The sequence below is a fragment of the Peromyscus maniculatus genome, chromosome 20, assembly GCF_049852395.1.
Source record: "Peromyscus maniculatus bairdii isolate BWxNUB_F1_BW_parent chromosome 20, HU_Pman_BW_mat_3.1, whole genome shotgun sequence".
In the NCBI taxonomy this organism is placed as follows: Eukaryota; Metazoa; Chordata; class Mammalia; order Rodentia; family Cricetidae; genus Peromyscus; species Peromyscus maniculatus.
In genome coordinates, this window is record NC_134871.1 from 53211119 (window position 1) to 53225091 (window position 13973).

The 13973-nt window shown below is 50.6% G+C and overlaps 1 protein-coding gene across 4 annotated transcripts in view; it reads right to left on the reverse strand.

Moving 5' to 3' along the window:
• The window catches only part of Efcab6 (EF-hand calcium binding domain 6), a 203392-nt gene that overhangs the window by 26207 nt on the left and 163212 nt on the right, over positions 1-13973 (reverse strand). For all 4 annotated transcript variants that reach the window (XM_042264721.2, XM_042264722.2, XM_042264720.2 and 1 more), the window contains 3 exons: positions 13236-13388; positions 6831-7026; positions 3498-3689 (listed from right to left, as the gene is read on the reverse strand). In XM_042264721.2, coding sequence (XP_042120655.1) covers positions 3498-3689; positions 6831-7026; positions 13236-13388 — 541 coding nt within the window. The remainder of the gene's footprint in view (positions 1-3497; positions 3690-6830; positions 7027-13235; positions 13389-13973) is intronic.

Below are 13973 nucleotides of genomic sequence, written 5' to 3' on the forward strand. Positions count from 1 at the left end.
TACACACACCCCAGACACATACAAATAGATATAATCTTTTTTAGATTAAAAATAATTATAAAAGGAATTGTAAGATTTCTCAAAACCTCTAGCAGACCCCAAGCCCTGTTGTACATAGTCTTCCTGGAAAGACCCATGCAAAAAGGATGGAGAGAAGCACCCTGTCTCAGTTAGGACTTCTACTGCTGTGAAGAGACATCATGACCAAAGCAAGTCTTACAAAGGAAAACATTTAAGGTCTGGCTTACAGTTCAGAGGTTTAGTCGATTGTTATTATGGTGGGACATGGCAGCATGCAGGCAGACATGGTGCTAGGGAGGGAGATGAGAGTCCTGATCCATAGGTAACAGGAAGTGGTCTGTCTCACTGGGTGTAGCTTGAGCCTATGAGACCTCAAAGCCCACCCCCATAGTACCACATTTCCTCCAACAAGGCCACACCTCCTGTTAGCGCTACTCCCTTTGGGGGGCATTTTCTTTCAAACCACCTCACACCCCAAAACAGCCACTCTGCTGAGTGGACAGTCTCAACTCTTCCCTTTAAAGTAATGAATTCAAGCTAACTAGTGTATGATGGACACATGTGGCTTCCACAGATGTTCCCTAAAGCCATGAGTATTGTCCACATTCAATCACCTGAGACTTTAAAAGAAAATGTTGATTTCATATGATGCAATCTAATACAGACAATTGTTTAAAAAAAAAAATCTTATAGGAAGTTGCTTTCAAGATCAATGAAGATATCCCTGACCTTTGATCTGGGCATTTTTGTTCTGGGAGTCTTTCAAATGCAGACATACAGGGTCTGGGGAGGGGGCTCAGTAGATAAAGAGCTCATCATGCAAGCACAATGACCAGAATTGGGATTCCAGCACCCACGGAGAAACCGGGCGGGCACCTTCCCAAGCCAGCACAATTCCTAACTGCACTCCAAACATTTATCCCTAGACCCGCAGGTGAGTGCCACAGCTCTCACGCCTCATCTGAGAAGCTCCTTCTGCAGCGGACAGAGACCGTTAAAGATGGAGACATCATGGATGGGGACATCACAGAAAGTCAGAACTGGTCAAAATGCAGAGAACAGATGACCGCAGGGTGTCCAGTCCCAGCTGATCTACCTACCACCCAACCCCACTCCTGAGACTTGGGAAACACTGTGTGGAAGGGAGGGCTAAAAGCCAGAGACCCGGAAGTCTGCGGGGAGTCTGTGTCTTTTAGCTGTGACGGTGGGGTGGCAGCCATGATAGCTCAAAAACACAGTTGCCTAAACAATGACATCGGTGGACATGCCACGGTGGATGGGGGTGGACATGCCACGGTGGATGGGGGTGGACATGCCATGGTGGATGGGGGACTCCCACAAGGCTCCGCCCCTAGGTGAAGAGGTACAGGCAATTAATGACTGCTAAGAGAAGGAGAACCAGACTTCTCCAAAGATGAGCCCCCTGATAGGTTGTCTAGCCCCACGTGGTCAGCCCTAAACAATATGCACGTACAGGGCCACACCAATTGGACTTGTGGTGGTTTGAAAGAAAATGGCTCCCACGGGGAGTGGCGCTATTAGGAGGTGTGGCCTTGTTGGGGGAAGTGTGGCCTTGTTGGAGGAAGTGTGTCAAACGCACTAAAAACAGAAAAAAGCCATCTTCAAAGCAGGGCAGAGGCATCGGCTTGGAAGCCGCCTTCCTTGTGGGGAGGAGAAGCAGGAACATGCCTTGGTGGAGGCGGTCTGTCCACCTCACCCAGTCAACAGTGAGGAAACACCCAGGAAGCACCCAGGGATGAGCCAGCCCACGGCACTCTTACAGTGACAAGTCACTGTCACTGTGGGGGGGTCGCATGACTGCTGCCTTTTCCGAAATCTGAACAACAAACAATGTATTTCTTATAAGCATAATCACAGTGGAGAACAATGGCCACCGGATGTGGAGAGCAAAATCCTGCCACAGACCAGGAGGTCTTTGCGACTTATAGACGACAAGGGCCTGAAATGTCTGCGGCCTGACTTCGAGAACACCAAGGCAGAGGTTAATGTGGCTGAAAGCACAGAGGGCTGGCGGGGCCGGGGAGCATCAGGAAGCCTGGTGTGCACTGCACAGCCCACCTCAGAGACTGCAGACAGCATCAGAACCAGTGGGCATTTCACGTGGAGCAGCAGTGTGTGCATACCCCCATGCATGCTTGTACATGCGTGTTTATACGCATGAGTCACATGTGCGTGTGTGTGTGTGTGTGTGTGTGTGTGTGTGTGTGTGTGTGTGTATATGTATGTGTGTCACAGGGGACAGGCACAGAAGCTAGTGCTTTGTCTATCATGGAGGAAACCCAAGATGGCCTACATGCTCCCAGCAGAGGAACACACACACACACACACACACACACACACACACACACACACACACACACACACACACGAACACTAGCGTGCTCTTGACAGAGAATATTTCCATTTAATATGGAGATTATTTCTATAACAGCTTATGAGAGGACTAAAGCAGATGCATTAACATCAGTGAAAACTGGGTATACTGGCTCATGACTGTAATCCCCAGCCTGGGAGGCTGAGGCAGGAGGACTTTCACAAATGGGAGCCCGGAAGCCAGGCCTCCTGGGTTCACACATCAGCCCTCACTCGCTCACTGGGGAGATCACCCAGAACCTCTGGGCCAGAGTCGTCACCTATAAAATCGGCATTTTATCGTGACCTATAAAATTGGCATTTTATGAGGTGGTGCCTACCCAGCAGGTTCCTGCCACCTGCTCTGGCTCTCTCCTCTCTAGGGATTTATCTGCGATATATGACCGAGGACACATGGCTCAACACATGGTCACACATAGGCAGGCCATTGGAAAGGACATCCAGAAAGGCCCAGAGCAGCCAGCTCAGAGAACAGCAGCCCCGTCTAGCATGAGCTTTCTGCAGTCTCCTGTACCCCCTTCTTCCTCCTCCATTTAAATTCTTCCCTCCATCAAGGCAGGGGTCACAGCAGCTGCGTCCCCGCCCCCTCAGCACAGAGTGCCATGCGGAATGGTGTCCCCTCGCTCAGCTAGGCTGGAACTGCTGTCGGTGATGCTGACCCATTTCTGCGGACGTAAGAAGCAAGCTGGCAACGAGTGACCAGTCCCTCCAGAGTCACTCTCCGGAGATGACAGAGAAGAGCCCCCGTGGGCAGCCATTGCCATCGACCCTGAGGTCTCCCCTGGCTTCCCGGGGGGCTGCTCCCTTCCACCTGTGCTGTCAGAACCCACCACACCTCCACATTCGCCTCGGCCTGGGGCTCTGCCAGTGCCGCCCGCAGTCTGGACACAGCGGGCCTCGCTTCTCTGGACGCCAGACCAAAGAGGCCCTGCGTGCAAAAACCACCAAATCAAAGCAAGCTTCTCCGCAAAGTAGAGGGCACGCTCTCCCTTCCAGCACTCCGCAGAGCTCATCAGTCTTTCATCTGGGATGCTCTGACGATGGTGTTGGAATCAGCTGTGTGCTGCAGGACGCGGCCTTACCTCCTCCAGGAAGGAGCTGAAGTTCTCCAGGAAGTATTTCCAGTGTATGCTGGGTGTTAGGTGAAGTCTTAATTTCCTCAAAAGGTAGTGATACTGGTTATCTGTCAGCTTATGACAGAAGCTCTTCAGGACGTCTCCGAACTCCATAGCCTTCACAAACCCCGTGTCCTCTTTATCCAGCGCGGAAAAGGCCTAAAACAGACAAACACAGGAAAAGCTGGTGCGCGTCACTGGCAATCGAACGTCTCAGCCCGCGCTTGAGGAGCTGTGCCCACACCGTGAGCCAAACCACGCAGCCATCCTGACACACTGCAGGTCGGGCCGTGCGGTAATCATGACAAACCGCGCGCGCGCACACGCGCGCGGGTCAAGTCGTGCAGTCGTCAGCTGGGAAGGTGTAAAAACGTGCTATAAAAAGTACACACGTTTCCCCCCCATCTGTCCAAACAAAATCAATCATTCTTTTGTTTTGTTTTATTGGGTTTGTTGTTTTGTTTTTTTTGAGACAGGGTTTCTCTGTGTAGTTTTGGTGCCTGTCCTGGATCTCACTCTGTAGGCCAGGCTGGCCTCGAACTCACGGAGATCCGCCTGGCTCTGCCTCCCGAGTGCTGGGATTAAAGGCGTGCGCCACCGCCGCCACCTGGCAAAACCATTCATTCTTATTGCGCTAGGAAGTTTGTATCAAGGGGTGGAGTTCAGACGCTGGTTTTAAAAGTGAAAACGGAGCATGCCTGCAACCCCCAGCCCACCTCCCCTGAGCCCTCTTTCCAGATCTGTGCTAGTTGGGCACACCTTGGGAGCAGGGAGAATATGTAAACAAAATGCTACAGAGCTTCTCAGCCTGCAGCCTCTGAGGCAGCGGGGCACAGTGGGGCACAGCGGGGACACCCGTGGGGCAGTCCCTGGCCCTGGTCCTGGCCTGAGTTGCTCTGCTAAGTCCAGATCTCTCTCCACCTCAGCACATTCTCCATAAAGGTAGACTTGGCTGAGGGTGGTTGTGAGGGAGTCTTTGACTGGAGAGTACAAGGATGTGGGAACCACGAGCAGAGCGATCTGAAAGAAGAGCCAGGAAACGAGCTAGTGTGTACTGCCGTGAGGATGCTAGAAGCCATGTGGTGTGGGGAGATGGCACCATGACGCGCTGGGGAACAGCTGAGAAGCGATGTGGGTCCAGCTCCCTCCGGCCACGGGGCCAGAAGCTCCCTGGCATCTGTGTGGAAACTCAGTCTGCTGGCCACAGCACGGGGGTGGGAGCTGAGTAGGAAAGGGTTTTGAAATCTATAGGACATTGCAAGGGCACAGTGTTGCTCTATTGTCTGGAAACAAGACAGGTATGTGGCATCTGCAGTGGCACTGAGCGAGGTATTTGGATGCCCCTCTAGTGGCCATCCTGAACCAGCCTCACCCCTCCCTCTCTTCCCTCCCCTCAGCCTCCCTCCACTCCACAGCTCACCTCCTGTACTCTCTGCTACAGAACCTCATGCCCCACAAAGAGCGCTTTCAGAAGGAACCACTGTGGTTCCTCCCGAGGCCCACGGTCCCCAGCTTCAGAAACATCCTGAGAGATGCCAAGCTGTGCCACTGGAGGCCCAAAGAAGAACAAGCCACCCTGAACATGGAGTTCTGTTTCCTGCATGGGGCTTCCAGAAATCTGAAAAAAGGGCCAACGTGCAGAAACTGGGAGACTTGGCTGGTCCTGAAACTGACAAGCCTGAGAATGCCCGGCCTCCTACAGCTCGCATGGATGCTACCCTGTGAAGCTACCTTTGCTTCTGGTTAATGACCTGGGATGCTAAGTAAGTCCTCACAGAGAGCTAGATACTGGCGTGCTGGCTTAGTAGGATGGAGGCCAAGTTCAGTGGCATCTCCTTACCTTGCTAGTCCAAATCCACCTTTCTGTATCTTTCTCTACAACGTTTCTCCAGGGACAGGGTTCTTTCTACATAGATCAGGCTAATCTACTACCTGTGGCAAATCTCGTGCCTCAGCCTCCCAAGCAATGTGAGCCAGTATGCCCAGCTAGGGCTCCCAGATTTAGAAAAGGGCATGGACTGGTCCTTTTCTCTTTCCAGGCATGTTCACAACTCTGCTACCTATGACCGGTGAGGCTATGGCAAGTTCTTTCACCCTAAGTCTCGGTTCCCCCTCCTGTAGAACAGAAAGAATGACGCCAGACTGTAGGCTGTGCTCAAGGAGAGAGAAAATCCATAGGTTCTCATGAGGGTTGGTACCCCACCACAGCACCCTGCAGGCAGGGGCATGACTGCAAAGCTCTGGAGGCCTCCATCAGTGCAAGCCAAGCCCTCCTGGTGTGGAGGCTGGGATGATGCTGTGTGTGTGTGTTGGGGGGGGGGGTTCTTCTTGGTGAGGGCCTCATGCACCTGGTCCTAGTGGCCTTTGGCAATCTGTTAGTCTGAGCTGACTGTTGTCCCTTGGGGTTGGTATGACGACCTCAGCCACCTGTGGACCAGGCTGGGGACACTCCTTCAGGAGCATAGTTCCAAATCACTCTTTCCAAATCACCAGCATAGCTTGAGGCACCACATCATGCAAATGGGGGCACCCAGGGGAGAGCAGCCAAACACCCTTCTCCTCAGATAATCCATGGCTTTCTGGTCTCCTCCACAGCCATCTTTGTGACACATCCTGTCCTGTTCAATCGTTTGAAGGCCACTTTAACATCACTCATCCCCATGGGTCACTCGCTTAAGCACACTGAGAGCTTGTGAGGTGTGTGAACCATTGCCATTCAGCCTCTCTGCCCTTTTTTGTTTGCTTGTTTGTTTTTTCAAGACAGGGTTTCTCTGTGTAGCTTTGGAGCCTGTCCTGGAACTCCCTCTGTAGCCCAGGCTGGCCTCGAACTCACAGAGATCCGCCTGCCTCTGCCTCCCGAGTGCTGGGATTAAAGTCATGCACCACCACCACCACTGCCCAGCCTCTCTGCCCTTTAAAACAAATTATACGTGTGTGTACGAATGTGGGCACATGTGTGCCAAAGTACAGGTGTGGAAGTTTGAACACAGCCTGAGGTGTTGGCCTCATCTTCCCGCGGGCCCTGTGACCCCAGCTTGTCCCTTGACCCTCTTGTCTTCTCTGCCTGGCTCTGTGGCCTCAGCTTGCCTGGTGCTTGCTGAATCCACCTCAATGGGCAGAGAGGTGTCAGGGTGGCTTTTTACAGATTAACCGCGGAGGCACAGCTGCTCGGATCTGGAACCTCACCTGGACTGAGCAGATGCTCAGGAGACTGGGGAGAGGTGGATCTGGACAGGGCTTGGAGCCGCTGGGAGCGACGGAGGCGAGTTACAGGACGGGGCTCCTTGCAATCTACCATACCTTTACCAAAGCAGGCTGGGAGGAGTCCACAATGGCCTGCATGTTCTTCACCACCTCCTCGGGGTTCAGCTTGGAAAAGTTGACCGGTGTGCCTTCGTCTTTTTCTTTCGGCTGAGCTTTGCTTGTCCTGTGGATCTCAAGTGCTCTCAACAAGTCGAGGGGATGGATGCAACTGTTGTGCACACTGATGCCCAAGCTTCTCCCACAAAAGAAAAGAAGAGATTCGTTGAAAAAAAAAATGCTTATTCATTCAACAAACAGTTGCTGAATACGGGGGCAGTGTGGGGGGGAGAGAATGATTTGAAGAGGAAGGGAGGGTGCCCACCCTGCTGGCACATGCCCGCTTGTGCTGGTTTCTGATGTGCGCACATGGATGCCACCACAAAGAGGAACCAAGTGAGGGCTATGATAAGTAAGACTGAGAGGTGAGGCCATGGGCTGCCTTGTCCTGAAGACCTAGGACCTGACGGCTGGGCACTGGGACTCAGAGCTTAAAGAGCAGGAGGCAGCAAGGGTTGCTGGATGGAAGGTGCTGGCCCACCCCTGGGGCATCTGTGGGAGGACTGCCTGAGGAGGATAGCAGAACTCACTGGGCCTCAGCCATCTGAGCTGCAAGCTGGACAGGAAGTTCCTGTCATAGCGGTGGCCTTAACTATGGGGTGTGCAGGGAGGTGTGGCCATGGGACTCAGAAGGAGCACACCGGAGACAGACACACTAGATTCTTTCCCGAGTCTGACTGAAATGAGATTGTCAAGCCAAAAGCTCTCCGAGGCTGTTGTGCAAAAACCTATCTAGCTTATTATTTCCTCGGTAAAAATTCCATCTCAGTCTACGTCCCCACAAGGACATCCACGCCGCAATGACAGCCCCTGTGTGCCCTCAACTCAGACTGGGAAACAATTCCCTTTAAATTCCGAAAGAATAACTTGAGCAAGGTTGGAGAGTTTCCTACAAACACCCAGTGCGTTTATTAAAGACACCAGTGACACAGAGTAAAGTTTCATGCCTTCATGCTCCCAGCTCCTGGGCTGGGGCCACGGCTCAGACGGAAAAGCACTTGCTGAATAAGAACAAGGATTTGAATTTGATCCTATACCCTGTCTTTGTTTTTGTTAAACATAAACAAAAGGCTAGGTGTGGAGGTGGAGGAGACACATGGATGCCTGGGGCTTGCTAGCATAGCCTACTTGGTGAGTTATAGGCCAGTTCCCTATCTCAAAATAATAATAATAATAATAATAATAATAATAATAATAATAATAATAATAAAAGGCAGACAACATCCATGTGTATGTGTGTACCTGCACACATGTGTGCATACAAACAAAAGGCTGCTACTTCTGTGATTAAGTTCTTGGGGCCCCTGAGTGCCCGGATTTTCCATCAGCTAGATGGAAAAGAGCAAGCGTCAGAATAGGAAAGCTCCAGAGGGAGAGAAGTTTCCAGGGACTGAAGGAAGAGGCGAGAGCCTGGCTTTGCAAGTTGCAGCTGCAGAGCAGCCCAGCCTGCTTGCGGTGGCCTGGATCACGTGACAGGGACCCACGGAGACAGACAATCAGCGCCGCTTCACGTGCAGGGAGGAGCTGCCAGCGCAGTATTAAAATGCAGCAATAAAGCAAATGCATATGCGAACCTCCTCGCTAGGGTTTAGAAAAGTCTATTTTGGATCTGGGAACGAATAATCTACATGTAATTACCAATAGCCAAGATGTTTATCATCAAGGGGTCTTTGAGGAGGAACAAGCGACTGAGTGATGGATCCTTATTAAGGCTTCCCGGCACAGAAAAGTTGATCACCCATTGAAAGGTGGAGTGCAGACGCTCCGAGGCCTTTTGTGCTGTTTATAAAAGTATCAAGTCTAACTACGATTTAACAAGAATCTCTCAGAAGCATTTAACTAATTATTTATCTGCATCTATTTTCCCATGATTTATTCATTGAACATATCAAGTCTTATTCAGCTGGAAATAGATTCAGTGAGGAGACCCTGAAAGGAGAGAACACGTGAGCAGTTCAAGATGGTATGGCCCTCCATTTCCACATATCACACATATCATACAACATATGCCCACACTCCACACATACCACAAACACATACCTCACACATATACACAGCATACACACATAGATGATATAATACATACATACCACACACATACCACACATATGCATATATATACTACATACATGCACACCATATATACATACATATACATACACATATCAAATAACACAAACACACATGAAGTACACATCACACATACCATAAACATACATGCATGTGCACACCACACAACACACATATATACTATAATATATACTATATATAAACACACACTATATTATACAATATACACATGCATACAACACACAGTATGTACATGCACACACAATAGAGACACACACACACACACTCACACATTCGCACTAGCAGTAAGCTTCTTGCAGCATGTACATAATAAAGCAATGTTTTTAAAACCAGAAAGGAAAATTACTCTCTTCCTTGTGCGTACAAGCTAACAATCTGTATGAGGGAAAACATTTCAGAATGAAATAACACAGGAAACGTACTTGCTTATCCTTTTCTAGAAAGTTACTTCAGGAAGGACTCTGGAAAAGGCAGAATAGGGATCAGGAAATCAAAGATTTGGCTGTGAGCAGACTCAGCAGCGTGGCCCTCAGTCCGTCAAGAAGAAACTGAACACACTGGATGCCTATGACTTTCCCTGGGCCCATCAGGGAAGTGAGGTCACAGTGAAAATGTAGCCCTGAAATCTGGAAAGACAGGCACATGCACAGACAGACTCAGGGCTAGCAGGATTCTGCTGGAGAGGCTGAGTGTGCAAGGGAGTCTCAGTGCCCAGCTGAGTCGATGAGTGGCCCAGTCTCAGTGCCCAGCACTCTGTGGGCTTTACCTTCAGGACTCCTGCCAGCTTCTCTTTCTGAAGACCCGAGAAAGGTCCTTCATGTTCTGGAAAGGTTAAGAATATCCTTGTGAATGTACCAGAGCTGTCTCCGACGTGGTTTTCATCTGAGCACCACTTAGGCCAGCTGAGCTGCCTGCAGCCCTGACAGACTTCCTGTCTTGCTTACGGAGAGAAGGAAGGCTTTATAAAAGGCCTGAGGGTGGGCAGCCCAGGGCCACGGGCTCAGCTCCATCACACCACAGAACCCAACCCTTGACCAACAATCCCTTACCACAGGCCAACAGTGGAAGGGTCACAGATGACAACCAAGATCTGGGCACCGTTTCAAAGCGCTTCCTAGAGAAACCCAGAAAAACAGTAGAGACAAATGGTGTGAGCAACCTGCAGCCCTCGGCTTTGGTAACACAGACAACACCCAACAGCTCAACTCCTGTCCAGAGTCACATGGACGTCAAGGCAGAGACACCTGCCTCCCTCCCTCCCTCTATGCATTTAGTGTGCCGGGCTGTCAGTAACAGTCATACAACGTTCTAGAAGTCTAGAAGTCTGAAGAGAAAAGCAAGAATCCCCACCATAGTGTGACCAGCAGCAGGGCAGTTAAAACAGCCATGACCAGCATGAGCTCTGAGGGGAAGGAGACCCCAGGCCAAAAAGAGAGGGGCCGAGAAAGCAGAAAGGGAGACACAGACTCCCAGGACAGACAGGGGCCCTACAGCAGAAGCAGGGAGAAACTACGGTGGCCTTGCCCACATTTGGTAATCATGGCTGAGACTTCCAGGAGAAATGGGAGGAACCAAGCCACAGGTCCACGAAGCGAGGCAAACACAGGCAAATCTATACCCAGGCACGGCAGCTGCAAACTGGCAGACCAGCCTGTACCCAGGCACACCAGATTCAAACCACATGATCGATACCAAAGACAGAAAGAAAGACCATGAAAGGAGCAGAGGGAAGTGCAGAGTGTCCCTACATGGGATACGCGTGGCACAGCAGTCTCTTTGCCAGAAGTCACATGGGGGCTGGAGAGGTGGCTCAGAGGTTAAGAGCACTGGCTACTCTTCCAGAGGTCCTGAGTTGATTCCCAGCAACCACATGGAGGCTCACAATCGTCTGTAATGAGATCTGGTGCCCTCTTCTGTCATGCAGGCACACATGCAGACAGAACACTGTGTACATAATAAATAAATCTTTTTTTAAAAAGTCACATGGGAGACAGGAGCAGGAGCCAGAACATTTGAGAGGTCTAAGACCTCAAGTTCTGTCTCCAGGGCAACTGTCCTTCCGAAGGGAACTCGGGGCTGGGAACTGGATATACTGGGGGTCTGGCCCAGGGCAGCCTACTAAGTGATTCCACAGTCCTCCCACGGTGTCCAGGATTCCCAGGGATAGAGTTTCAGACAGACAGCCGTAGGTTTAATCTGACAACTCACTAGTCTTCATTAACTCTGAGCATCCCCAGGGAGTCCAAGGAGATAATGTGTCAGGTTTCCCTGTAGTTTGAACCATGACAGACTCACCTCTCTGGGGAACTCCCTTCTACTCTTCTCCCAGCATCCCTGGTAACATAAGCATGCTCTTGAAAGGCACGCCCAACATGAAGGACGGTTGCAAATGTAACACTGAGGAAAGATTTCTCAGGGAAAGAAAACTGTATTTAAAAGACTTTAAATTTTTTTTTTGTTTTGTTTTGTTTTTCGAGACAGGGTTTCTCTGTGTAGCTTTGCGCCTTTCCTGGAACTCACTTGGTAGCCCAGGCTGGCCTTGAACTCACAGAGATCCGCCTGACTCTGCCTCCCAAGTGCTGGGATTAAAGGCGTGTGCCACCACCGCCCGGCTAAGACTTTAAATTTTTATTGATGTATTTATCATGAGTACATATGTACATGCATGGTCAGAGCGCAACCTGTGGGAATTCATTCTTTCCTTCCAGAACCCAGAACATAAAACTCAGACGGCCAGGCTTGGCGGCAAGTGCCTTTACCCACCACACAAACACATGTGGTGATATACTGTATACTCCAATAAAGCTTGCCTGGGGATCAGACGACAGAGCCGGCCACTAAATTAGACATAGAGGTCAGGCAGTGGTGGCACACACCATTAATCCTATCACTCAGGAGGCAGAGATGTGTCTGGATCTCTGTGAGTTCAAGGCCACACTGGGCTACATGAGAGAAACAGAACCAGGCAGTGGTGACATACACCTTTAATCCCAGGAACTAATATGGCAGGACACACAAAGGTATATAAGGCATGAGGAAACGGGAACTGGCTCTCTTGAGGCTGAGGGTTTCGTAGAGGTAAGAACTAGTGGCTGGCTGTTCTGCTTCTCTAATCTTTCAGCTTTCACCCTGATATCTGGCTCTGGGTTTTTTATTATAAGACCTTTTAAGATTTGTGTTATACACGCACCAAGAAAACTTTGAAAAAGTTTGTTTATTTCTGATAAATGAGACCGGATGTCCATGAACTGAGAACAGGATGCCCGCTGCAAGACAAGGACACCCAGAGGACAAGCCTGAGCACTGAATACTGGAAGGCAGTAGGATGAACAAGAGTTGGCAGTGAGAACCTCCAGGACCCTCCCAAAATCCCGAGTGAAAAGTAAGAGATACAAATTAATGGAGAAAGATCGAGACCTTTGAGGGATCAAGTCAGGGTGGCCCAGTGTTCAGCAACAGGAGCCTCAAGATGAACAAAGGAAAGGAACTCACTAATGAGCTAAGTCAAGAGAACTCCCCCAAATCACAGAACACAAAACAGCATGCCTTAGGAGGCTGGACATGCTGGATGGAGACGTTTGTTACCGGGTGAGCTGGCGACTTATCCGAGGTGACAAGGGACTAGGACCGTAAGCAAACAGGAAAAGTGGTCACATGACCCTGGGGATAGTACTATGTAGAGAGGAAAAGTGAAGGTTGGTTACCAGAAGGTATATCCTGCTTGTGGACCCCCCAGAGTCAGGCCCAGCAACACAGACAACTGTGCAGTACGTTCCGTGTGTTTGTGTGAGATGGTGGAAATGGAGGATGGACGGGAGACAGTGGAGACACAGACTAAAGCCCATGTCCTCCTTAGCTGTCAACAATGCTTGCAAGTTTAAAAAATGAATGAATCAAGAAGTATTGACCTAAGCTTGCCATCTAGAAAAGGACACGCTCCGTTCCAAGGCCACCAGCTAAAAGCTGTTGACTGTGGGGGCAGGAGGCAGGGGCAGGGCCAGGGGCAAAAGGGCTGCTGCTTTGTGGGAACTGGGCACTGGGAGAAGTTAAGCCCTTGTCAAACTGGTCTCTTTGCTTCTGGCTAAAACACAGAACAGCAGAGCAACAAGTGGAGGTCACCTCAAGGTCAAAGGCTGTGTGAGTAGATGGAGGAGAAGGAAAAAGAACAGCATACCACCCCAGTGGAAGGGAAGAAGAGGGTGAGTGGGAGGGAGGGAGGGGGGGGGAGGGAGGGAGGGAGGGAGGGCAGCCAACCTCTTCAGAAGACTGATGAGCTCCTCCTCCTTCAGGGGACACCCACATTCTTGCAGCACCTTCTGCACCTTGCAGAGGGGTGCAGGCGTCTTGGATTTGTCTAGCACATTGAGTGCCTTGCTGATCTCCTCATAATGACCCAGGAGTTTCTCCCTGAAAGAGAAGCCACCTCAGACACCTAAAGCCAGGAAAAAAAGCAACTCTAGATGCCCACTCTACTGTGACCACTTGATTGCTCAGCCAGGAGCTAATCTGGAAGGGGCTCTGCAGGCTTGGCGCACTGTTTACATGACAAGGTGTCCTGGAGAAAAGCTACCAGACACTATCGTTAGCAAAACTGCCCTGGAGAAATGCCGGGCCTGTGTTTGTATTAGAGTGGGCGGTTTTCAAAGGGAACCAAGAATTTCACTTGGTAGGTGAGGAAAACGCCTCTACCCTCAATAAATGCTTGTGTGCGCCTGCTATGGGCATGGGCTGCTGTGGGTGCTGGGCACCCTCAGCAGAACTAGGATCGAAGAAGGGACAAGTCTGGGGATGTGGAGAGGACACATGCACAGCACTGCGGGTTGGTAGGAAAGACAAAGAGCTGGTGAGAGGAACCACCAAGCCCCATAGCGGCAGTGGACGGCCATTCTGAACACTGGAGTTGGTCTCACAGGGTACTAGCTGGCCAACACCCAGGTGACAGGATTGGAGGGGGACAGTGAGCAAGGGCTATGGACAGGCCCAAGGGACCAT